This window comes from Oncorhynchus keta, chromosome 1, assembly GCF_023373465.1.
Source record: "Oncorhynchus keta strain PuntledgeMale-10-30-2019 chromosome 1, Oket_V2, whole genome shotgun sequence".
Taxonomy (NCBI): Eukaryota; Metazoa; Chordata; class Actinopteri; order Salmoniformes; family Salmonidae; genus Oncorhynchus; species Oncorhynchus keta.
The window spans coordinates 13,358,779-13,386,510 of record NC_068421.1 but is presented as its reverse complement, the minus strand read 5'-3'; the positions used below and the strand labels follow the sequence as shown (position 1 = coordinate 13,386,510).

The 27,732-nt window shown below is 50.4% G+C and overlaps 1 protein-coding gene across 15 annotated transcripts; it reads left to right on the top strand.

Annotated features, from left to right (window-relative positions):
* On the top strand, positions 1-27,436 carry alkbh8 (alkB homolog 8, tRNA methyltransferase). Of its 15 annotated transcripts, XM_052505979.1 has the most exons (14): positions 1-342; positions 577-808; positions 925-1,056; positions 2,087-2,182; positions 2,296-2,400; positions 2,681-2,751; positions 4,446-4,552; positions 21,986-22,146; positions 22,246-22,511; positions 23,698-23,967; positions 24,208-24,279; positions 25,178-25,249; positions 25,452-26,283; positions 27,024-27,436. In XM_052505979.1, the coding sequence occupies exons 1-13, from the start codon at positions 208-210 to the stop codon at positions 26,262-26,264; spliced, it is 2,532 nt and encodes an 843-aa protein (XP_052361939.1). In that variant the 5' UTR covers positions 1-207; the 3' UTR covers positions 26,265-26,283; positions 27,024-27,436. The 15 variants fall into 15 exon arrangements, with proteins under 15 accessions (XP_052361939.1, XP_052361968.1, XP_052362020.1 ...); XM_052506008.1 differs by lacking the exons at positions 24,208-24,279; positions 27,024-27,436 and having other exon boundaries at positions 8-342; positions 23,698-24,039; positions 25,226-25,249; positions 25,452-26,444; XM_052506060.1 differs by lacking the exons at positions 24,208-24,279; positions 27,024-27,436 and having other exon boundaries at positions 11-342; positions 25,452-26,444.
* The last annotated feature ends 296 nt before the right edge of the window (positions 27,437-27,732 follow it).

The window sequence follows — 27,732 nt, the reverse complement described above, 5'->3', positions numbered from 1 at the left end:
TAAAATACCTATCCTGGGGTTGTAAGATCTGGCATGCATTCGCAAAGTCTGATTAGGGGAACACGACTGTATGAGGCGCATTCCTCTTGCCTAGGTTTTGCTGACGCTTTCCAGATATTACAACAACGCCTGGATATGTATTTTACGTAATTCCGGAAGCAATTCTCAGGTCTGTGTAGCAGTGGGGACTTATTTAGTAGTTACACCATGGAGTCCTGCTGTGAAAACGTGAAAGCTGTCAGGAGAAGTAAAGAAGAGAAGAAACTTCTCCGAAAGCAAATCAAAGCCAGTCATACTTTACTGAAACATGAGGGTATAAGCACAGTATCACAGCCCACCAAGGTAATAACGGCAGTCTTTGTTTTGCGGGGAGAGTAAGCTAGTTTACGTGTTAGCTACTGAAGCTAGCACCTGTAGCTAGCTGCTTGACAGCAAGAACACATCTGTACGTTTATAAAGTAGACTGAACACGAATACAATAGCTATATACTGTGCAATGTGACTAGGTAGCTATTTGAGAAAATAACAGACACGGTCTAGGACTTTAATGCTAGCTACATTGATGTTTCTCTGCAGAGCCTGGTGGTGGCTAATGGTGGGCTAGGTAACGGTGTGAGCCGTGAGCAGCTCCAGGACGTGCTGGGAGAGGTCGGCGAGGTAGAAATCCTGCTTATGCCTCCACACAAACCCTACGCCCTAGTGACCTACAGGTCAGAGGTCAGCGCCCAGAGAGGACACGCCCTCAACGGACGACAGCTGCAGCGTGGGGACCAGATTGTCACACTGTACCTGAGCTATGTCAACACAGGTAAATAGGTGTGTGTGGGGGTCACCATAGTTGACTCAGTCAGATCTGAAGAAGAAAAAAAATTGTGTGTGTGTTATGCTCCGTGTAGTAACTTGTTTGTGTCTGTCTCCTTGCAGTGGACAGTGAGTTGTGGGGTTGTGTGGACCTCCCCCCAGGGTTGGTGCTGGTTGAGGAGTTTGTGTCTCCAGAGGAAGAGGCTCTCCTGCTGGATGCTATTGACTGGACGTCCCACGATGAGGATGTCACTGGTGGGCAGTCGGATTTAAACCACTCCTTCACAGACACAACACATGGGCCCTGTTCAGATATTTTAAATATGTGTTATTCCTTCTGATCAATCAGTCAACCAATCGACTAGTGACAGAATGTGGCGACGACTACAAGTTATGTGGACAACGCACACACATTTATATAGAACGATCCTAAACGTCCCTTATCTGTCACTAATGTTGAAAAATATAATAATTAAACTTACTCTGCCATTTGTCTGTGGTGTTGGTCCCTCAGCTGGTTGAAATTTGAGACAAAATATCCTCAGGAAAGTATTATTCAACCAACTTCAAAACACGGATCTATGTGTGTGGCAATTAAAACAGATGTTTGCTCATGACTGGAGGCGCGTGCACAAGACAGAAATACACAGATGCGAACCATGCATACTAACCAAAGTCTTCCGGGTGTTTACATGGTTTTGCGCCTGTGCCAGGGAATAGAAACGTCAACTTCAGTACCGGTGCTCTAAAAGGGAAACAATACTTTCCTGTAGATATTTTGTCTCAAATTTAGAGCAGCTGAAGGACTAATACCATGGACAATTGGCATAGTAAGTTCAAATATACATTTTATTCAACATTCTGGCTTGTATGTGCAGTCAAAAACGTGACTTTATATTTCCACACTATGAGTTTGGAATAATACTGTGAAAATTATAATGCCCTTTTAGTGTAAGAGCTGTTTGAAAAGACTTGAGGACCATTTCCAAAATGAAGCACTGTCACACAGCAGGTAGCCTAGCAGTTAGGAGTGTTGGGCCTGTAACCAAAAGGTCGCTGGTTTGAGTCGACTAGGTGAAAAATCTGTCTGTGCCCTTGAGCAGGGCACTTAACCCTAATTGATCATATAAGTCTCTTTGGATAAGCTCATCTGCTAAATGACAACAAAAAAATCCAGACTGTGTGTTACATATTCACCATGTAGGTCCCCAAACAACCAATCAACCAACTGTCAGTGCCTGTGCAGGTTTCAGTCACTGGCTAATAATTGTTGTTTGTCTTCCAGTGCAGAAAGTCCTGAAGCACAGGAGAGTGAAGCATTTTGGTTACGAGTTTCACTATGACAACAACAACGTGGACAAAGACAAACCGTTACCTGGAGGTATGTGTGTCTTGTCAGTCCCTATGACCATCATAATATTGTATGGTGTTTGTGTATGGAATATATTCAGTGGTTCCCTTGCTATAAATTGATGTTTGTGGTCTTGTTCCCAGGTCTTCCCCAGGTGTGTGTCCCTGTGCTGGAGAGGTGTGTGAGGGACAGACACACAGAAGTCATGCCAGACCAGCTGACTGTGAACCAGTATCAGTCTGGACAAGGTGAGTCTAATCTCATCCAGCAGCTGTAGTACCCTCCTTGACCACACAGGGGCAGCGTGCTCTGCAGTCAGAAGGCAGAGGACAATGAAGGTAGAATCAATGCTGCTGTAGAATCAGACTGTGAAGTGTGTGGAACTGGAAATGAACACAATCATTGTGTCAGTTATTCAGAGGGAATTTATAGACCTTTGTACTGGTTGATGTTTGGATAACTCATGTTAACAGTGCTGGTGTTTAAAGGCATACCATTGAGCTTATGGTTTATTTGTGTTGCTGTTAGGTATTCCTCCTCATGTGGACACTCACTCTGCCTTTGAAGACCTCATCCTCTCCCTAAGCCTGGGGGCTAAGGTATATCTTCAATCTGTTTTAATGTCCTCACAGACCATTAAGTCTATACTCTGTCCCCCACCCTTTCTCTCCGTCTCTCTCTCAAGGCAGTGGAAAAAGCTTTTCAGAGTTTTTCTGAGCGTGTTACTGTGGCAGTCTAATTAAAGGATTGAGGATGAGGAAGTGTGAGTTTGCACGTGTGTGTGTGTTAAGGTTTTGCAGTCTAATGGAGGGTTAGTTATGTTTAAGACCTTTCTTCGCTGGAGAGGCCCTCACAATGCTACTTAGGATCCCGCAAGACACACACACAAACTAGAGTGGAGAGTTCCGTCTCATAGACTGAGTTAATGATGCGTGTCTTTGAAGACTGCTTCTTTTTGGTGAATTAATGAAAGAAATGCAAAGACAGATGTTGGAAGGGGGAAGAGATTCCATATGTCTGTGTGAAGTTGTTCCCTGTCACAGCTATCTGTCATTCTGCCCATGAACAAGGCAGTTGACCCACTGTTCCTAGGCCTTAAATAAGAATTTGTCCTTAACTGACTTGCCTGGTTAAATAAATCAAAACCTCTGTTCCTCTGCTCCTGCAGTGGTCTTACACCACAAGATAAATTACAGACAGAGTACCGTACCGCCTGACAGAATGATAAGGAACTTCTCCATGTGAAGGGAAGTTTTATGCCCAGACTGATAGGAGAGAAGTTGACAGCCTTGACTGATAGTTAATATGGTATAATATAAAAGCTGTGGTAAGCAGTGTTGAGTGAGCGTTTGATACTGTAATGTGTCTTTGTGATGGAGGGACGTCTCTGTTTTGTAAGTTGTAATGTACTAGTTGACAGGTTTGAGTGGTTGGCAATGTCTTTGTTCAGTAGAAATGAATAGGCCGCTGTAAGCGATAGTTAGGCTTTTACTGTAGGTCCTTCTGTAGCTCAGTTGGTAGAGCATGGCGCTTGTAACGCCAGGGTAGTGGGTTCGATTCCCGGGACCACCCATACGTAGAATGTATGCACACATGACTGTAAGTCGCTTTGGATAAAAGCGTCCGCTAAATGGCATATATTATTATTATTATTATTATTATTATTATTATATTATTATACTCAAATCAAAATGTATTAGTCATATTGGTGAAATGCTTACATACGAGCCCCTAACCAACAGTGCAGTTTCAAAAAATCTGGATAAAAGTAACAAGTAATTAAAGAGGAGCAGTGAAAAAGAAGAGTATAAACAGGGGGGTGCCGCTACAGAGGTAGTATGTACATGTAGGTATGTGTTAATATTTCTGACGTTGTAGTGCAGTAGGTTATCTGGACTGACTGGAGGATATCTTTGTTTCCTCTGCAGTAATCATTTAACAGGAAGTTGTCAGGAAAAGGTCATGAATCAGTAACCATTGTGTGTGTTTGTGTGAATAATTGCTTGGGGTTGTAGCATAGAGAAGCTGTCTGGTTCTGGATTGATTTGGTCACAGCTGAGTGGTTCTGTTGATGGGGTGATACTCCCCAGATGATCTGAGAGGAGGAAGAGAGCCCAGATCGTGTGTGTATGAGCATGTAGATATCAGTAAGGCCTGTGATTTCATGGAGGTGAATGTTGTGATCTGTTCCTGGTTTGTAACACACCGGTTCTGAAATTCCATTATATCCTGTCACTCTCTCTCTCTCGCCATCTCTCTGTCTCCCTCTCGTTCCATTTATCTCTCATTGCAGACGGTGATGGATTTTCGTCATCCTGAAGGCCGCTCGGTTGCCGTAGTGTTGCCACGGCGCAGTCTCCTGGTGATGAAGGGAGAGAGCAGATACCTATGGACACACGGGTAAGAGAGAGAGATGGGGAGGGAGAGAGCAGATACCTATGGACACACGGGTAAGAGAGAGAGATGGGGAGGGAGAGAGAGCTGATACCTATGGACACACGGGTAAGAGAGAGAGATGGGGAGGGAGAGAGATACCTATGGACACATGGGTAAGATAGGGAGAGAGCCCTATGGACACATGGGTAAGAGAGATGGGGAGGGAGAGAGCAGATGGGGAGAGATACCTATGGACACACGGGTAAGAGAGAGATGGGGAGGAGAGAGAGCAGATACCTATGGACACACGGGTAAGAGAGAGATGGGGAGGGAGAGAGCTGATACCTATGGACACATGGGTAGAGATGGGGAGGGAGAGAGCAGATACCTATGGACACACGGGTAAGAGAGAGATGGGGAGGGAGAGAGCAGATACCTATGGACATACCTACACATGGGTAAGAGAGAGAGATGGGGAGGGAGAGAGAGCTGATACCTATGGACACACGGGTAAGAGAGAGAGATGGGGAGGGAGAGAGCTGATACCTATGGACACACGGGTAAGAGAGAGATGGGGAGGGAGAGAGCAGATACCTATGACACACGGGTAAGAGGGGGGAGGGAGAGAGAGCTGATACCTATGGACACACACACGGGTAAGAGAGAGATGGGGAGGGAGAGAGCAGATACCTATGGACACACGGGTAGGAGAGATGGGGAGGGAGAGAGCTGATACCTATGGACACACGGGTAAGAGAGAGAGATGGGGAGGGAGAGAGCAGATACCTATGGACACATGGGTAAGAGAGAGAGATGGGGAGGGAGAGAGCAGATACCTATGGACACACGGGTAGGGAGAGAGAGAGAACACACGGGTGGGGATGGGGAGGGAGAGAGCAGATACCTATGGACACACGGGTAAGAGAGATGGGAGGGAGAGAGCAGATGGGGAGAGAGAGATGGGGAGGAGAGAGCTGATACCTATGGACACATGGGTAAGAGAGAGATGGGGAGGGAGAGAGAGCTGATACCTATGGACACACGGGTAAGAGAGAGATGGGGAGGGAGAGAGCTGATACCTATGGACACACGGGTAAGAGAGAGATGGGGAGGGAGAGAGCTGATACCTATGGACACACGGGTAAGAGAGATGGGGAGGGAGAGAGAGCTGATACCTATGGACACACGGGTAAGAGAGAGATGGGGAGGGAGAGAGAGCTGATACCTATGGACACACGGGTAAGAGAGAGATGGGGAGGGAGAGAGCTGATACCTATGGACACACGGGTAAGAGAGAGATGGGGAGGGAGAGAGAGCTGATACCTATGGACACACGGGTAAGAGAGAGAGATGGGGAGGGAGAGAGAGCTGATACCTAGGGACACACGGGTAAGAGAGAGATGGGGAGGAGAGCAGATACCTGGGACACATGGGTAAGAGAGAGAGATGGGGAGGGAGAGCAGATACCTATGGACACACGGGTAAGAGAGAGAGAGATGGGGAGGAGAGAGCAGATACCTATGGACACACGGGTTAGAGAGAGAGATGGGGAGGGAGAGAGCAGATACCTATGGACACACGGGTAAGAGAGATGGGGAGGGAGAGAGCAGATACCTATGGACACATGGGTAAGAGAGAGAGATGGGGAGGGAGAGAGCAGATACCTATGGACACATGGGTAAGAGAGAGAGATGGGGAGGAGAGAGCAGATACCTAGGGACACACGGGTTAGAGAGAGAGATGGGGAGGGAGAGAGCAGATACCTATGGACACATGGGTAAGAGAGATGGGGAGGGAGAGAGCAGATACCTATGGACACACGGGTTAGAGAGAGAGATGGGGAGGGAGAGAGCAGATACCTATGAACACACGGGTAAGAGAGAGATGGGGAGGGAGAGAGCTGATACCTATGAACACACGGTAAGAGAGAGATGGGGAGGGAGAGAGAGCTGATACCTATGAACACACGGGTAAGAGAGAGAGATGGGGAGGAGAGAGCAGATACCTATGGACACATGGGTAAGAGAGAGATGGGGAGGGAGAGAGCAGATACCTATGGACACATGGGTAAGAGAGAGATGGGGAGGGAGAGAGCAGATACCTATGAACACACGGGTAAGAGAGAGATGGGGAGGGAGAGAGAGCTGATACCTATGGACACATGGGTAAGAGAGAGAGGACACATGGGTAAGAGAGGATGGGAGGAGAGAGAGCAGATACCTATGACACACGGGTAAGAGAGAGATGGGGAGGGAGAGAGAGCTGATACCTATGGACACACGGGTAAGAGAGAGATGGGGAGGAGAGAGCAGATACCTATGGACACATGGGTAAGAGAGAGATGGGGAGGGAGAGCTGATACCTATGGACACACGGGTAAGAGTGAGAGATGGGGAGGGAGAGAGCTGATACCTATGGACACACAGGTAAGAGAGAGAGATGGGGAGGAGAGAGAGCTGATACCTATGGACACACGGGTAAGAGAGAGAGATGGGGAGGGAGAGCTGATGAACACACGGGTAAGAGAGATGGGGAGGAGAGCTGATACCTATGGACACACGGGTAAGAGAGAGATGGGGAGGAGAGAGCTGATACCTATGGACACACGGGTAAGAGAGAGATGGGGAGGAGAGAGCTGATACCTATGGACACACGGGTAAGAGAGAGATGGGGAGGGAGAGAGAGCTGATACCTATGGACACACGGGTAAGAGAGAGATGGGGAGGGAGAGAGAGCTGATACCTATGGACACACGGGTAAGAGAGAGATGGGGAGGGAGAGAGAGCTGATACCTATGGACACACGGGTAAGAGAGAGATGGGAGGGAGAGAGAGCTGATACCTATGGACACACGGGTAAGAGAGAGATGGGGAGGGAGAGAGCTGATACCTATGGACACACGGGTAAGAGAGAGATGGGGAGGGAGAGAGCTGATACCTATGGACACACGGGTAAGAGAGAGAGATGGGGAGGGAGAGAGAGCTGATACCTAGGGACACACGGGTAAGAGAGAGATGGGGAGGGAGAGAGCAGATACCTAGGGACACATGGGTAAGAGAGAGAGATGGGGAGGAGAGAGCAGATACCTATGGACACATGGGTAAGAGAGAGAGAGATGGGAGGGAGAGGCAGATACCTATGGACACACGGGTTAGAGAGAGAGATGGGGAGGAGAGAGCAGATACCTAGGGACACACGGGTTAGAGAGAGATGGGGAGGAGAGAGCAGATACCTATGGACACATGGGTAAGAGAGAGAGATGGGGAGGGAGAGAGCAGATACCTATGGACACATGGGTAAGAGAGAGAGATGGGGAGGAGAGAGCAGATACCTAGGGACACACGGGTTAGAGAGAGAGATGGGGAGGGAGAGAGCAGATACCTATGGACACATGGGTAAGAGAGAGATGGGGAGGAGAGAGCAGATACCTAGGGACACACGGGTTAGAGAGAGAGATGGGGAGGGAGAGAGCAGATACCTATGAACACACGGGTAAGAGAGAGATGGGGAGGGAGAGAGCTGATACCTATGAACACACGGGTAAGAGAGAGAGATGGGGAGGGAGAGAGCTGATACCTATGAACACACGGGTAAGAGAGAGAGATGGGGAGGAGAGAGCAGATACCTATGGACACATGGGTAAGAGAGAGATGGGGAGGGAGAGAGCAGATACCTATGGACACATGGGTAAGAGAGAGATGGGGAGGAGAGAGCAGATACCTATGAACACACGGGTAAAGAGAGAGATGGGGAGGGAGAGAGAGCTGATACCTATGGACACATGGGTAAGAGAGAGATGGGGAGGGAGAGAGCAGATACCTATGGACACATGGGTAAGAGAGAGATGGGGAGGGAGAGAGCAGATACCTATGAACACACGGGTAAGAGAGAGATGGGGAGGGAGAGAGAGCTGATACCTATGGACACACGGGTAAGAGAGAGAGATGGGGAGGGAGAGCAGATACCTATGGACACATGGGTAAGAGAGAGAGATGGGGAGGGAGAGAGAGCAGATACCTATGAACACATGGGTAAGAGAGAGATGGGGAGGAGAGAGCAGATACCTATGGACACATGGGTAAGAGAGAGATGGGGAGGAGAGAGCAGATACCTATGGACACATGGGTAAGAGAGAGAGATGGGGAGGAGAGAGCAGATACCTATGGACACATGGGTAAGAGAGAGAGATGGGGAGGGAGAGAGCAGATACCTATGAACACACGGGTAAGAGAGAGATGGGGAGGGAGAGCAGATACCTATGGACACACGGGTAAGAGAGATGGGGAGGGAGAGAGCAGATACCTATGAACACACGGGTAAGAGAGATGGGGAGGGAGAGAGAGCTGATACCTATGGACACATGGGTAAGAGAGAGATGGGGAGGAGAGAGCAGATACCTATGGACACATGGGTAAGAGAGAGAGATGGGGAGGGAGGAGAGAGCAGATACCTATGAACACACGGGTAAGAGAGAGATGGGGAGGGAGAGAGAGCTGATACCTATGAACACATGGGTAAGAGAGAGAGATGGGGAGGGAGAGAGAGCTGATACCTATGGACACACGGGTAAGAGAGAGAGATGGGGAGGGAGAGAGCAGATACCTATGAACACACGGGTAAGAGATGGGGAGGGAGAGAGCAGATACCTATGGACACACGGGTAAGAGAGAGATGGGGAGGAGAGAGAGCAGATACCTATGAACACATGGGTAAGAGAGAGAGATGGGGAGGGAGAGAGCAGATACCTATGAACACACGGGTAAGAGAGAGAGATGGGGAGGGAGAGAGCAGATACCTATGGACACACGGGTAAGAGAGAGATGGGGAGGGAGAGAGCAGATACCTATGGACACATGGGTAAGAGAGAGAGATGGGGAGGAGAGAGCAGATACCTATGGACACATGGGTAAGAGAGAGAGATGGGGAGGGAGAGAGCAGATACCTATGGACACATGGGTAAGAGAGAGAGAGATGGGGAGGGAGAGAGCAGATACCTATGAACACACGGGTAAGAGAGAGATGGGGAGGGAGAGAGCAGATACCTATGGACACACACGGGTAAGAGAGAGATGGGGAGGGAGAGAGCAGATACCTATGAACACACGGGTAAGAGAGAGATGGGGAGGAGAGAGAGCTGATACCTATGGACACATGGGTAAGAGAGAGATGGGGAGGGAGAGAGAGCTGATACCTATGGACACACGGGTAAGAGAGAGATGGGGAGGGAGAGAGAGCTGATACCTATGGACACACGGGTAAGAGAGAGATGGGGAGGAGAGAGAGCTGATACCTATGGACACACGGGTAAGAGAGAGATGGAGAGGGAGAGAGAGCTGATACCTATGGACACACGGGTAAGAGAGAGATTGGGAGGAGAGAGAGCTGATACCTATGGACACACGGGTAAGAGAGAGATGGGGAGGGAGAGAGCTGATACCTATGGACACACGGGTAAGAGAGAGATGGGGAGGGAGAGAGCTGAAGCCTATGGACACACGGGTAAGAGAGAGAGATGGGGAGGGAGAGAGCTGATACCTAGGGACACACGGGTAAGAGAGAGAGATGGGGAGGGAGAGAGCAGATACCTAGGGACACATGGGTAAGAGAGAGAGATGGGGAGGAGAGAGCAGATACCTATGGACACATGGGTAAGAGAGATGGGGAGGGAGAGAGCAGATACCTATGGACACACGGGTTAGAGAGAGAGATGGGGAGGGAGAGAGCAGATACCTAGGGACACACGGGTTAGAGAGAGAGATGGGGAGGGAGAGAGCAGATACCTATGGACACATGGGTAAGAGAGAGAGATGGGGAGGGGAGAGAGCAGATACCTATGGACACATGGGTAAGAGAGAGAGATGGGGAGGAAGAGCAGATACCTAGGGACACACGGGTTAGAGAGAGAGATGGGGAGGAGAGAGCAGATACCTATGGACACATGGGTAAGAGAGAGAGATGGGGAGGGAGAGAGCAGATACCTAGGGACACACGGGTTAGAGAGAGAGATGGGGAGGGAGAGAGCAGATACCTATGAACACACGGGTAAGAGAGAGATGGGGAGGAGAGAGCTGATACCTATGAACACACGGGTAAGAGAGAGAGATGGGGAGGAGAGAGCTGATACCTATGAACACACGGGTAGAGAGAGAGATGGGGAGGGAGAGAGCAGATACCTATGGACACATGGGTAAGAGAGAGATGGGGAGGAGAGAGCAGATACCTATGGACACATGGGTAAGAGAGAGATGGGGAGGAGAGAGCAGATACCTATGAACACACGGGTAAGAGAGAGAGATGGGGAGGAGAGAGAGCTGATACCTATGGACACATGGGTAAGAGAGAGATGGGGAGGGAGAGAGCAGATACCTATGGACACATGGGTAAGAGAGAGATGGGGAGGGAGAGAGAGCAGATACCTATGAACACACGGGTAAGAGAGAGATGGGGAGGAGAGAGAGCTGATACCTATGGACACACGGGTAAGAGAGATGGGGAGGAGAGAGCAGATACCTGGACACATGGGTAAGAGAGAGAGATGGGGAGGGAGAGAGCTGATACCTATGGACACACGGGTAAGAGTGAGAGATGGGGAGGAGAGAGCTGATACCTATGGACACACAGGTAAGAGAGATGGGGAGGAGAGAGAGCTGATACCTATGGACACACGGGTAAGAGAGAGAGATGGGAGGAGAGAGAGCTGATACCTATGAACACACGGGTAAGAGAGAGATGGGGAGGGAGAGAGAGCTGATACCTATGGACACACGGGTAAGAGAGAGAGATGGGGAGGGAGAGAGCTGATACCTATGGACACACGGGTAAGAGAGAGATGGGGAGGGAGAGAGAGCTGATACCTATGGACACACGGGTAAGAGAGAGATGGGGAGGGAGAGAGCTGATACCTATGGACACACGGGTAAGAGAGAGATGGGGAGGAGAGAGAGCTGATACCTATGGACACACGGGTAAGAGAGATGGGGAGGGAGAGAGCTGATACCTATGGACACACGGGTAAGAGAGAGATGGGGAGGGAGAGAGAGCAGATACCTATGGACACACGGGTAAGAGAGAGATGGGGAGGGAGAGAGCAGATACCTATGGACACACGGGTAAGAGAGAGATGGGGAGGGAGAGAGCAGATACCTATGGACACATGGGTAAGAGAGAGAGATGGGGAGGGAGAGAGCAGATACCTATGGACACATGGGTAAGAGAGAGAGATGGGGAGGGAGAGAGCAGATACCTATGGACACATGGGTAAGAGAGAGATGGGGAGGGAGAGAGCAGATACCTATGAACACACGGGTAAGAGAGAGATGGGGAGGGAGAGAGCAGATACCTATGGACACACGGGTAAGAGAGAGATGGGGAGGGAGAGAGAGCAGATACCTATGAACACACGGGTAAGAGAGAGATGGGGAGGGAGAGAGAGCTGATACCTATGGACACATGGGTAAGAGAGAGAGATGGGGAGGGAGAGAGAGCTGATACCTATGGACACACGGGTAAGAGAGAGATGGGGAGGGAGAGAGCTGATACCTGGACACACGGGTAAGAGAGAGATGGGGAGGGAGAGAGAGCTGATACCTATGGACACACGGGTAAGAGAGAGATGGAGAGGGAGAGAGCTGATACCTATGGACACACGGGTAAGAGAGAGATTGGGAGGGAGAGAGAGCTGATACCTATGGACACACGGGTAAGAGAGAGATGGGGAGGGAGAGAGCTGATACCTATGGACACACGGGTAAGAGAGAGATGGGGAGGGAGAGAGAGCTGAAGCCTATGGACACACGGGTAAGGAGAGAGATGGGGAGGGAGAGAGCTGATACCTAGGGACACACGGGTAAGAGAGAGAGATGGGGAGGGAGAGCAGATACCTAGGGACACATGGGTAAGAGAGAGATGGGGAGGGAGAGAGCAGATACCTATGGACACATGGGTAAGAGAGAGATGGGGAGGGAGAGAGCAGATACCTATGGACACACGGGTTAGAGAGAGATGGGGAGGGAGAGCAGATACCTAGGGACACACGGGTTAGAGAGAGAGATGGGGAGGGAGAGAGCAGATACCTATGGACACATGGGTAAGAGAGAGATGGGAGGGAGAGAGCAGATACCTATGGACACATGGGTAAGAGAGAGAGATGGGGAGGGAGAGAGCAGATACCTAGGGACACACGGGTTAGAGAGAGAGATGGGGAGGGAGAGAGCAGATACCTATGGACACATGGGTAAGAGAGAGATGGGGAGGGAGAGAGCAGATACCTAGGGACACACGGGTTAGAGAGAGAGAGGGGAGGATACCTATGAACACACGGGTAAGAGAGAGAGATGGGGAGGGAGAGAGCTGATACCTATGAACACACGGGTAAGAGAGAGAGAGATGGGGAGGAGAGAGAGCTGATACCTATGAACACACGGGTAAGAGAGAGATGGGGAGGGAGAGAGCAGATACCTATGGACACATGGGTAAGAGAGAGATGGGGAGGAGAGAGCAGATACCTATGGACACATGGGTAAGAGAGAGATGGGGAGGGAGAGAGCAGATACCTATGAACACACGGGTAAGAGAGAGAGATGGGGAGGGAGAGAGAGCTGATACCTATGGACACATGGGTAAGAGAGATGGGGAGGGAGAGAGCAGATACCTATGGACACATGGGTAAGAGAGAGATGGGGAGGGAGAGAGAGCAGATACCTATGAACACACGGGTAAGAGAGAGATGGGGAGGAGAGAGAGCTGATACCTATGGACACACGGGTAAGAGAGAGAGATGGGGAGGGAGAGAGCAGATACCTATGGACACATGGGTAAGAGAGATGGGGAGGAGAGAGAGCTGATACCTATGGACACACGGGTAAGAGTGAGAGATGGGGAGGGAGAGAGAGCTGATACCTATGGACACACAGGTAAGAGAGAGAGATGGGGAGGGAGAGAGAGCTGATACCTATGGACACACGGGTAAGAGAGAGAGAGATGGGGAGGGAGAGAGAGCTGATACCTATGAACACACGGGTAAGAGAGATGGGGAGGAGAGAGAGCTGATACCTATGGACACACGGGTAAGAGAGATGGGGAGGGAGAGAGAGCTGATACCTATGGACACACGGGTAAGAGAGAGATGGGGAGGGAGAGAGAGCTGATACCTATGGACACACGGGTAAGAGAGATGGGGAGGGAGAGAGAGCTGATACCTATGGACACACGGGTAAGAGAGAGATGGGGAGGGAGAGAGAGCTGATACCTATGGACACACGGGTAAGAGAGAGATGGGGAGGGAGAGAGAGCTGATACCTATGGACACACGGGTAAGAGAGAGATGGGGAGGGAGAGAGAGCTGATACCTATGGACACACGGGTAAGAGAGAGATGGGGAGGGAGAGAGAGCTGATACCTATGGACACACGGGTAAGAGAGAGAGATGGGGAGGGAGAGAGCAGATACCTATGGACACACGGGTAAGAGAGATGGGGAGGAGAGAGCAGATACCTATGGACACATGGGTAAGAGAGAGAGATGGGGAGGAGAGAGCAGATACCTATGGACACATGGGTAAGAGAGAGAGATGGGGAGGAGAGAGCAGATACCTATGGACACATGGGTAAGAGAGAGAGATGGGGAGGGAGAGAGCAGATACCTATGAACACACGGGTAAGAGAGATGGGGAGGGAGAGAGCAGATACCTATGGACACACGGGTAAGAGAGAGATGGGGAGGGAGAGAGAGCAGATACCTATGAACACACGGGTAAGAGAGAGATGGGGAGGGAGAGAGAGCTGATACCTATGGACACATGGGTAAGAGAGAGAGAGATGGGGGAGGGAGAGAGAGAGCTGATACCTATGGACACACGGGTAAGAGAGAGATGGGGAGGGAGAGAGAGCTGATACCTATGGACACACGGGTAAGAGAGAGATGGGGAGGGAGAGAGAGCTGATACCTATGGACACACGGGTAAGAGAGAGATGGAGAGGGAGAGAGAGCTGATACCTATGGACACACGGGTAAGAGAGAGATTGGGAGGGGAGAGAGAGCTGATACCTATGGACACACGGGTAAGAGAGAGATGGGGAGGGAGAGAGCTGATACCTATGGACACACGGGTAAGAGAGAGATGGGGAGGGAGAGAGCTGAAGCCTATGGACACCGGGTAAGAGAGAGAGATGGGGAGGGAGAGAGAGCTGATACCTAGGGACACACGGGTAAGAGAGAGATGGGGAGGAGAGAGCAGATACCTAGGGACACATGGGTAAGAGAGAGAGATGGGGAGGGAGAGAGCAGATACCTATGGACACATGGGTAAGAGAGAGAGATGGGGAGGGAGAGAGCAGATACCTATGGACACACGGGTTAGAGAGAGAGATGGGGAGGAGAGAGCAGATACCTAGGGACACACGGGTTAGAGAGAGAGATGGGGAGGGAGAGAGCAGATACCTATGGACACATGGGTAAGAGAGAGAGATGGGGAGGAGAGAGCAGATACCTATGGACACATGGGTAAGAGAGAGATGGGGAGGAGAGAGCAGATACCTAGGGACACACGGGTTAGAGAGAGAGATGGGGAGGGAGAGAGCAGATACCTATGGACACATGGGTAAGAGAGAGAGATGGGGAGGAGAGAGCAGATACCTAGGGACACACGGGTTAGAGAGAGAGATGGGGAGGGAGAGAGCAGATACCTATGAACACACGGGTAAGAGAGAGATGGGGAGGAGAGAGCTGATACCTATGAACACACGGGTAAAGAGAGATGGGGAGGAGAGAGAGCTGATACCTATGAACACACGGGTAAGAGAGAGATGGGGAGGGAGAGAGCAGATACCTATGGACACATGGGTAAGAGAGAGATGGGGAGGGAGAGAGCAGATACCTATGGACACATGGGTAAGAGAGAGATGGGGAGGGAGAGAGCAGATACCTATGAACACACGGGTAAGAGAGAGATGGGGAGGGAGAGAGAGCTGATACCTATGGACACATGGGTAAGAGAGAGATGGGGAGGAGAGAGCAGATACCTATGGACACATGGGTAAGAGAGAGATGGGGAGGGAGAGAGAGCAGATACCTATGAACACACGGGTAAGAGAGAGATGGGGAGGAGAGAGCTGATACCTATGGACACACGGGTAAGAGAGAGATGGGGAGGGAGAGAGCAGATACCTATGGACACATGGGTAAGAGAGAGAGATGGGGAGGGAGAAGAGCTGATACCTATGGACACACGGGTAAGAGTGAGAGATGGGGAGGAGAGAGAGCTGATACCTATGGACACACAGGTAAGAGAGAGATGGGGAGGGAGAGAGCTGATACCTATGGACACACGGGTAAGAGAGAGAGATGGGGAGGGAGAGAGAGCTGATACCTATGAACACACGGGTAAGAGAGAGATGGGGAGGAGAGAGAGCTGATACCTATGGACACACGGGTAAGAGAGAGAGATGGGGAGGGAGAGAGAGCTGATACCTATGGACACACGGGTAAGAGAGAGATGGGGAGGGAGAGAGAGCTGATACCTATGGACACACGGGTAAGAGAGAGATGGGGAGGGAGAGAGAGCTGATACCTATGGACACACGGGTAAGAGAGAGATGGGGAGGAGAGAGAGCTGATACCTATGGACACACGGGTAAGAGAGAGATGGGGAGGAGAGAGGGAGCTGATACCTATGGACACACGGGTAAGAGAGAGATTGGGAGGGAGAGAGCTGATACCTATGGACACACGGGTAAGAGAGAGATGGGGAGGGAGAGAGCTGATACCTATGGACACACGGGTAAGAGAGAGATGGGGAGGGAGAGAGAGCTGATACCTATGGACACACGGGGTAAGAGAGAGAGATGGGGAGGGAGAGAGAGCTGATACCTAGGGACACACGGGTAAGAGAGAGATGGGGAGGAGAGAGCAGATACCTAGGGACACATGGGTAAGAGAGAGAGATGGGGAGGGAGAGAGCAGATACCTATGGACACATGGGTAAGAGAGAGAGATGGGGAGGAGAGAGCAGATACCTATGGACACACGGGTTAGAGAGAGAGATGGGGAGGGAGAGAGCAGATACCTAGGGACACACGGGTTAGAGAGAGAGAGATGGGGAGGGAGAGAGCAGATACCTATGGACACATGGGTAAGAGAGAGAGATGGGGAGGGAGAGAGCAGATACCTATGGACACATGGGTAAGAGAGAGAGATGGGGAGGGAGAGAGCAGATACCTAGGGACACACGGGTTAGAGAGAGATGGGGAGGGAGAGAGCAGATACCTATGGACACATGGGTAAGAGAGAGATGGGGAGGAGAGAGCAGATACCTAGGGACACACGGGTTAGAGAGAGAGATGGGGAGGGAGAGAGCAGATACCTATGAACACACGGGTAAGAGAGAGATGGGGAGGGAGAGAGCTGATACCTATGAACACACGGGTAAGAGAGAGAGATGGGGAGGGAGAGAGAGCTGATACCTATGAACACACGGGTAAGAGAGAGAGATGGGGAGGAGAGAGCAGATACCTATGGACACATGGGTAAGAGAGAGATGGGGAGGGAGAGAGCAGATACCTATGGACACATGGGTAAGAGAGAGATGGGGAGGGAGAGAGCAGATACCTATGAACACACGGGTAAGAGAGAGAGATGGGGAGGGAGAGAGAGCTGATACCTATGGACACATGGGTAAGAGAGAGATGGGGAGGGAGAGAACAGATACCTATGGACACATGGGTAAGAGAGAGATGGGGAGGGAGAGAGCAGATACCTATGAACACACGGGTAAGAGAGAGATGGGGAGGGAGAGAGAGCTGATACCTATGGACACACGGGTAAGAGAGAGAGATGGGGAGGGAGAGAGCAGATACCTATGGACACATGGGTAAGAGAGAGAGATGGGGAGGAGAGAGAGCAGATACCTATGAACACATGGGTAAGAGAGAGATGGGGAGGGAGAGAGCAGATACCTATGGACACATGGGTAGAGAGAGAGATGGGGAGGGAGAGAGCAGATACCTATGGACACATGGGTAAGAGAGAGAGATGGGGAGGGAGAGAGCAGATACCTATGGACACATGGGTAAGAGAGAGAGATGGGGAGGGAGAGAGCAGATACCTATGAACACACGGGTAAGAGAGAGATGGGGAGGGAGAGAGCAGATACCTATGGACACACGGGTAAGAGAGAGATGGGGAGGGAGAGAGAGCAGATACCTATGAACACACGGGTAAGAGAGAGATGGGGAGGGAGAGAGCTGATACCTATGGACACATGGGTAAGAGAGAGAGATGGGGAGGGAGAGAGCAGATACCTATGGACACATGGGTAAGAGAGAGATGGGGAGGGAGAGAGAGCAGATACCTATGAACACACGGGTAAGAGAGAGATGGGGAGGGAGAGAGAGCTGATACCTATGAACACATGGGTAAGAGAGAGATGGGGAGGAGAGAGAGCTGATACCTATGGACACACGGGTAAGAGAGAGAGATGGGGAGGGAGAGAGCAGATACCTATGAACACACGGGTAAGAGAGAGATGGGGAGGGAGAGAGCAGATACCTATGGACACACGGGTAAGAGAGAGATGGGGAGGGAGAGAGAGCAGATACCTATGAACACATGGGTAAGAGAGAGATGGGGAGGAGAGAGAGCAGATACCTATGAACACACGGGTAAGAGAGAGAGATGGGGAGGAGAGAGCAGATACCTATGGACACACGGGTAAGAGAGAGATGGGGAGGAGAGAGCAGATACCTATGGACACATGGGTAAGAGAGAGAGATGGGGAGGAGAGAGCAGATACCTATGGACACATGGGTAAGAGAGAGATGGGGAGGGAGAGAGCAGATACCTATGGACACATGGGTAAGAGAGAGATGGGGAGGGAGAGAGCAGATACCTATGAACACACGGGTAAGAGAGAGATGGGGAGGGAGAGAGCAGATACCTATGGACACACGGGTAAGAGAGAGATGGGAGGGAGAGAGAGCAGATACCTATGAACACACGGGTAAGAGAGAGATGGGGAGGGAGAGAGCTGATACCTATGGACACATGGGTAAGAGAGAGATGGGGAGGGAGAGAGAGCTGATACCTATGGACACACGGGTAAGAGAGAGATGGGGAGGGAGAGAGAGCTGATACCTATGGACACACGGGTAAGAGAGAGATGGGGAGGGAGAGAGCTGATACCTATGGACACACGGGTAAGAGAGAGATGGGGAGGGAGAGAGAGCTGATACCTATGGACACACGGGTAAGAGAGAGATGGGGAGGGAGAGAGAGCTGATACCTATGGACACACGGGTAAGAGAGAGATGGGGAGGGAGAGAGCTGATACCTATGGACACACGGGTAAGAGAGAGATGGGGAGGGAGAGAGAGCTGATACCTATGGACACACGGGTAAGAGAGAGAGATGGGGAGGGAGAGAGAGCTGATACCTAGGGACACACGGGTAAGAGAGAGATGGGGAGGAGAGAGCAGATACCTAGGGACACATGGGTAAGAGAGAGAGATGGGGAGGAGAGAGCAGATACCTATGGACACATGGGTAAGAGAGAGAGATGGGGAGGAGAGAGCAGATACCTATGGACACACGGGTTAGAGAGAGAGATGGGGAGGGAGAGAGCAGATACCTAGGGACACACGGGTTAGAGAGAGAGAGATGGGGAGGGAGAGAGCAGATACCTATGGACACATGGGTAAGAGAGAGAGATGGGGAGGGAGAGAGCAGATACCTATGGACACATGGGTAAGAGAGAGAGATGGGGAGGGAGAGAGCAGATACCTAGGGACACACGGGTTAGAGAGAGATGGGGAGGGAGAGAGCAGATACCTATGGACACATGGGTAAGAGAGAGAGATGGGGAGGGAGAGAGCAGATACCTAGGGACACACGGGTTAGAGAGAGAGATGGGGAGGGAGAGAGCAGATACCTATGAACACACGGGTAAGAGAGAGATGGGGAGGGAGAGAGCTGATACCTATGAACACACGGGTAAGAGAGAGAGATGGGGAGGGAGAGAGCTGATACCTATGAACACACGGGTAAGAGAGAGATGGGGAGGGAGAGAGCAGATACCTATGGACACATGGGTAAGAGAGAGATGGGGAGGGAGAGAGCAGATACCTATGGACACATGGGTAAGAGAGAGATGGGGAGGGAGAGAGCAGATACCTATGAACACACGGGTAAAAGAGAGAGATGGGGAGGGAGAGAGAGCTGATACCTATGGACACATGGGTAAGAGAGAGATGGGGAGGGAGAGAGCAGATACCTATGGACACATGGGTAAGAGAGAGATGGGGAGGGAGAGAGAGCAGATACCTATGAACACACGGGTAAGAGAGAGATGGGGAGGGAGAGAGCTGATACCTATGGACACACGGGTAAGAGAGAGAGATGGGGAGGGAGAGAGCAGATACCTATGGACACACGGGTAAGAGAGAGAGATGGGGAGGGAGAGAGAGCTGATACCTATGGACACACGGGTAAGAGAGAGAGATGGGGAGGGAGAGAGAGCTGATACCTATGGACACACAGGTAAGAGAGAGATGGGGAGGGAGAGAGAGCTGATACCTATGGACACACGGGTAAGAGAGAGATGGGGAGGGAGAGAGAGCTGATACCTATGGACACACGGGTAAGAGAGAGATGGGGAGGGAGAGAGAGCTGATACCTATGGACACACGGGTAAGAGAGAGATGGGGAGGGAGAGAGAGCTGATACCTATGGACACACGGGTAAGAGAGAGAGATGGGGAGGGAGAGAGCTGATACCTATGGACACACGGGTAAGAGAGAGATGGGGAGGGAGAGAGAGCTGATACCTATGGACACACGGGTAAGAGAGAGATGGGGAGGGAGAGAGAGCTGATACCTATGGACACACGGGTAAGAGAGAGAGATGGGGAGGGAGAGAGCAGATACCTATGGACACACGGGTAAGAGAGAGAGATGGGGAGGGAGAGAGAGCTGATACCTATGGACACACGGGTAAGAGAGAGAGATGGGGAGGGAGAGAGAGCTGATACCTATGGACACACGGGTAAGAGAGAGATGGGGAGGAGAGAGAGCTGATACCTATGGACACACGGGTAAGAGAGAGAGATGGGGAGGGAGAGAGAGCTGATACCTATGAACACACGGGTAAGAGAGAGATGGGGAGGGAGAGAGAGCTGATACCTATGGACACACGGGTAAGAGAGAGAGATGGGGAGGGAGAGAGAGCTGATACCTATGGACACACGGGTAAGAGAGAGAGATGGGGAGGGAGAGAGAGCTGATACCTATGGACACACGGGTAAGAGAGAGATGGGGAGGGAGAGAGAGCTGATACCTATGGACACACGGGTAAGAGAGAGATGGGGAGGGAGAGAGAGCTGATACCTATGGACACACGGGTAAGAGAGAGAGATGGGGAGGGAGAGAGAGCTGATACCTATGGACACACGGGTAAGAGAGAGAGATGGGGAGGGAGAGAGAGCTGATACCTATGGACACACGGGTAAGAGAGAGAGATGGGGAGGGAGAGAGCTGATACCTATGGACACACGGGTAAGAGAGAGATGGGGAGGGAGAGAGCAGATACCTATGGACACACGGGTAAGAGAGAGAGATGGGGAGGGAGAGAGAGCTGATACCTATGGACACACGGGTAAGAGAGAGAGATGGGGAGGGAGAGAGCAGATACCTATGGACACACGGGTAAGAGAGAGAGATGGGGAGGGAGAGAGAGCTGATACCTATGGACACACGGGTAAGAGAGAGATGGGGAGGGAGAGAGCAGATACCTATGGACACACGGGTAAGAGAGAGATGGGGAGGGAGAGAGAGCTGATACCTATGGACACACGGGTAAGAGAGAGAGATGGGGAGGGAGAGAGCAGATACCTATGGACACACGGGTAAGAGAGAGATGGGGAGGGAGAGAGAGCTGATACCTATGGACACACGGGTAAGAGAGAGATGGGGAGGGAGAGAGCTGATACCTATGGACACACGGGTAAGAGAGAGAGATGGGAGGGAGAGAGCTGAGACCTGTGGACCCATGGGTAAGAGAGAGAGGGAGTGGGGTTAAAGGGAGAGGTTGAGACTCGTGGGTGTAGGGACAGTTCAACCAAATTACAAAATGACATTGGTTTCCTTACACCATTAACAGTCTAGGGACAGGTATGACAGCAATCCACGCTTCGGGTTCAAAACATCCAGAGTATCTCAAATCTATTATGAAGCTCAACAGTCACTTATGGAGGATGTGAACATTATGTGTGAAAAATGCTAACAACAAACACATTTCTTGAGTAGGATTTGTGCTACAAATGCTAAAATGTTAGTATGTGTAAACAGTACCATGGACACTAAACCAAAAGCATGGATTGATGTCCTTACCTTGATTATTGACTGACAGAGTAAGGAAACCAACATTTGGGGGAACTTTCCAGTTAAATGAGTGTTTTCTGTGGTTTTCCAGAATAACCCCCAGGAAGTTTGATGTGGTGCCAGCCTGTGACCCAAAATCCCCTGCTGCAGTGACCTCTGACCTCAGTAACCATAGTAACCTCACCCTAAGTAGGAGGGGCACCAGGACCTCTCTCACCTTCCGTAAGGTGCGCCGCACACCATGTGACTGTGGTGAGCTCTTTTATTTGTTCAAAGCAGATGGGATTGATGTGTCTCTGTGTGTAACTTTACCTGTGCTGACCCCTTTGTCCCGGTCTCTCTTCTGTGCAGGTTACCCCTCGGCCTGTGACAGCCAGCAGCCTCCTGCCCCTCCCTCTCCCCCCTTCCTCCCTCGCAGCCAGACTGACGCCTGCCGTCTGGAGGCGGAGTTTGTGCACCGCGTGTACGAGGAGATCGCTTGTCACTTCAGCAGCACTCGACACTCTCCCTGGCCACGCGTGTGTCACTTCCTGTCTTCCCTAGAACCAGGAAGCATTCTCGCTGATGTGGGCTGTGGGAATGGAAAGTACCTGGGCGTCAACCCGGATGTGATTGCGGTAAGGGGGATCTGTGAGGGTCATTTATAAATACTTCCATCTTTTAACACTATCAATGGAAGAGAGTGTCCTGTTTATTGACCCTACTGTTCTGTTCTCGCTCTTCCATTAGCCTATCATGCACGTTTTCTGACTTTTGTACACGTCTCAGCTGTGTGAAGCCTGATGAAGAAAATCGACAGTTATAAATGCTACACTATTTTTGTAAACATTTATTATTTGTATAAAACAAAACTTTTTCCTTTATCTTGGTACTCAGACTATGCTTTAGATATACCATATAGGCTTTCAAAGACTCCAAAACAGTCTCTACACGATGTTCCTGGCATAGCGAAGACTTGTGAATGCTACTCTACTTTTGTGAAAATGGATTAGGATACCTGCAGAGACTCTACTCCCCCCTCAGCCATTCTAATAGTGATAACTTCACTACTTTGAATTGAATGCAAATGTTGACCTTCGTGTGTCTGTCTCTGTGTAAGAGTGAGTGTGTATTTCGTGGCGTGTGCGCGCACGATAAAACAGAATATCTGAAACTCTCCTCCAGCCTTCCCCCAGTCCCTTCCTTATAGGCTAGAGCAAATGACTCATGAAGCTTAATTACATTTCTCCCCTGAACAAGAGTTTTATTCAAAAGATTATTACTGCTATCAATTTCCCTCGCTCTCTCCTCACCTACTCTGCTGTGACTTGTTGCAGATGGCTAGTCTGGCTATAATTTTCATTATGCGGTATAAGTTGGGTGACTTTGATGAGGATGTGAAAGTGAATGATTCTCTCGATAAGGCAGGCCAGTAATGGGGTTTGCTGGGGTCATATAGGAGGTTTATAATCAGTATTGTGTTCATTCCTCTCACTATTTAATCAGAACACTGTGGAAAAGGACTAATTACTAATCAGGAAGTTTAGATTAAAATGCAAGTGTTGCATGTGTGTTATTTTTAATTTTATTTAACCAGGTAAGTCAGTAAAGAACAAATTCTTATTTACAATGACGGCCTAGGAACAGTGGGTTAACTGCCTGTTCAGGTGCAGAACGACAGATTTTTACCTTGTCAGCTCGGGGATTCAATCTAGCAACCTTTTGGTTACGAGCCCAACACTAAACAGTAGGCTACCTTCTGCGACGTATGGGCTATATGGATTAATAAAGTTGTGTGTGTTTGTATGTTCTTCCTGTGTGTAGGTGGGCTGTGACCGTAGCAGTGCTCTGGTCCAGATCTGCTCTGAAAGAGGCTTCCAGGCCTTTGTGTCAGATGCCCTCAATGTACCTCTACGCAGTGACACCTGTGATGCCTGCATCTCTATAGCGGTCATACACCACCTCTCCACACAGGTCATACACCACCTCTCCACACAGGTCATACACCACCTCTCCACACAGGTCATACACCACCTCTCCACACAGGTCATACACCACCTCTCCACACAGGTCATACACCACCTCTCCACACAGGTCATACACCACCTCTCCACACAGGTCACACACCACCTCTCCACACAGGTCACACACCACCTCTCCACACAGGTCACACACCACCTCTCCACACAGGTCACACACCACCTCTCCACACAGGTCACACACCACCTCTCCACACAGGTCACACACCACCTCTCCACACAGGTCACACACCACCTCTCCACACAGGTCACACACCACCTCTCCACACAGGTCACACACCACCTCTCCACACAGGTCACACACCACCTCTCCACACAGGTCACACACCACCTCTCCACACAGGTCATACACCACCTCTCCACACAGGTCATACACCACCTCCACACAGGTCATACACCACCTCCACACAGGTCACACACCACCTCTCCACACAGGTCACACACCACCTCTCCACACCGGTCATACACCACCTCCACACAGGTCACACACCACCTCTCCACACAGGTCACACACCACCTCTCCACACAGGTCACACACCACCTCTCCACACAGGTCACACACCACCTCTCCACACAGGTCACACACCACCTCCACACAGGTCACACACCACCTCTCCACACAGGTCACACACCACCTCTCCACACAGGTCACACACCACCTCTCCACACAGGTCACACACCACCTCCACACAGGTCACACACCACCTCCACACAGGTCACACACCACCTCTCCACACAGGTCACACACCACCTCTCCACACAGGTCATACACCACCTCCACACAGGTCACACACCACCTCTCCACACAGGTCACACACCACCTCTCCACACAGGTCACACACCACCTCTCCACACAGGTCACACACCACCTCTCCACACAGGTCACACACCACCTCTCCACACAGGTCACACACCACCTCTCCACACAGGTCACACACCACCTCTCCACACAGGTCACACACCACCTCTCCACACAGGTCACACACCACCTCTCCACACAGGTCACACACCACCTCTCCACACAGGTCACACACCACCTCTCCACACAGGTCACACACCACCTCTCCACACAGGTCACACACCACCTCTCCACACAGGTCACACACCACCTCTCCACACAGGTCACACACCACCTCTCCACACAGGTCACACACCACCTCTCCACACAGGTCACACACCACCTCTCCACACAGGTCACACACCACCTCTCCACACAGGTCACACACCACCTCTCCACACAGGTCACACACCACCTCTCCACACAGGTCACACACCACCTCTCCACACAGGTCACACACCACCTCTCCACACAGGTCATACACCACCTCTCCACACAGGTCACACACCACCTCTCCACACAGGTCACACACATCGACACAGATGCTTTCCTTTTAGTGATTTAATTCAACTTGATTTAATGATTTCTGTATTTCACATTGAGATTATTTCATTATCAAGCTGTCAGTGGTCATGAACTAAAACATCTTATTTCATGTTTAATCGAGTGTAGTAGTTTGAGTTATGTGTTTGTGTGTGTAGAAGCGGAGGCAGGCTGTGGTTGAGGAACTTGTTCGACTGCTGAGGCCTGGAGGACGGGCGCTGATCTATGTGTGGGCTGTGGAACAAGAATATAACAAGCAGAAGTCCAAATATCTCAAAGAGACCAGACAACAGGGTCCTACAGGCGACTCCACGGACCACAACAACCAGGAGTCAAAGAGTCTTACAGGCAATACCATAGACACCCACAACACAGCACAGGACTTTTCAGGCAATACCACAGACGCCCACAACACAGCACAGGATCTTTCAGGCAATACCACAGACGCCCACAACACAGCACAGGACTTTTCAGGCAATACCACAGACGCCCACAACACAGCACAGGATTTTTCAGGCAATACCACAGACGCCCACAACACAGCACAGGACTTTTCAGGCAATACCACAGACGCCCACAACACAGCACAGGATTTTTCAGGCAATACCACAGACGCCCACAACACAGCACAGGATCTTTCAGGCATAGCCACAGATTGCACCAAGGTCCACCGTGAGACAGAGAGTCCAGCAAAACTGAGCATTCACACCAACCGCACTGCCTTCAACTCCCAGGACCTCCTGGTGCCCTGGCACCTCAAGGGTGGAGTGAGAGGAGGGTGTAACCAGGGGAGGGGAGGGGATGAAGCCCAGGCCCCCGCTCCCAGCCCAGTGTTTCACCGCTACTACCATGTGTTCCAGAAGGGGGAGCTAGAGGAGCTGTGTGTCAGGGTTAGAGGGGTGGCCATACAGAGAAGCTACCACGACCAGGGGAACTGGTGTGTCATACTGAAGAAGACTGGAGACAGATAAACAACACTTCCACATTTAGGTAAATGTGCTCCTGAACTGATAAACATTGAATTCCGAAATAAATGAGCTTTTCGCTTCATCAGATAAAGATGGAGACAATTATACAAACCAATTAACTTTTATTATCTCTGATTTATTGTAAATAATAAAGATTGAAAAACAAAATGTCCTTCAAATGAATGAGGAAAATGCCTGCTTGATGTTCTTCACTCTAACTTCATGTACTTAGTTTTAAGCCCCAGGGTGTTGAATGGTAACCTTGAAAGATTTGTGTCGTAACATCTGAATGGTTCACTTTAAAATCATCAGTTTTCATACCTCCGTTAGATTCAAGACCACTTTGCATTTACATTTAAGTCATTTAGCAGAGCACTTTGGTGGCCTGGAGACTTTAGTTTTGGGTTAAAGTCTTCCTAACTAGTCCCCTTCATTGCCAAGTTGAGTCACTGTAAGGTCTGGTATAGTTACTACAGTGTGTTGGTCTGTTGCTGCCACCATTGCTTCCCAATGCCAGACTAATTCATCTCAATGAGGGGGGTACCAGACAATCAGAGAGAGAGGGGCCCAAAATGTCCAGCTCGTAAACTGACTGCTCCTCTCTCTTTCCATCGGTCTCTCTGTCTCTCCATTCTGCTGTAAACTGGGATCATTGTGGTCACTACACTGCCTTTATCATTGTTCTCCCTCTTTGTCTCCTCCCTTTCCCATCCTGTCTTGCTGCTTCTCTCCCCCACCACCACTATCCCTCCCTATCTGCAGAATCGCAGCTGGAGTATCAGTATTCAGGACTACGCGCTATAAGGGAGTCTGGCTCTCTAGACCACACCTGAGATGGACACACTCACACACACACAAATGTTAAGGAGATAAGGTCCAGCAGAGGAGTTAAATAGCTGAGTGGATCACTGGGTAATGGGCTCTTGTTTGTGGCAGTGGCGGTATCTCAAAGCAGCCGTGTGATAATTCAGAAATGGCTCCCGGTAAATTATCTCCGTAAATTATCTCCGCTGTCTTGAGTCCCCCGGGACAGAACTGCCAGTTATGTAGTTAAAAGGAGGAGGCTGGAGTCTACTGTGCCTGGTGTTTTATCTGGCTATCGATTGTTGTCCTGCTGTTGTCTGGCTGCAGATAGACACTTGACATTTTCAGAAAATTAAAGGTGGCTAGATGTCTGCCTGCGCCCAGTGTATTGATCAGATGGATAGAAGGTCTAATGCATTTTAAATCTATTTACTGAGGAGGTAACATCAAGACAACATTGCAAAACATTCCTATTCATTATAGGCCATTTTTCATTCTCTGTTATGGTTATGGTCAACATCCTGGCCTTAGGCAGGCCTATCTCTTATCCTTCAGCCTACTCAGCAGAACACACTGGGGCTACATTTACATTTAAGTAATTTAGCAGACGCTCTTATCCAGAGCGACTTACAAATTGGTGCATTCACCTTATGACATCCAGTGGAAC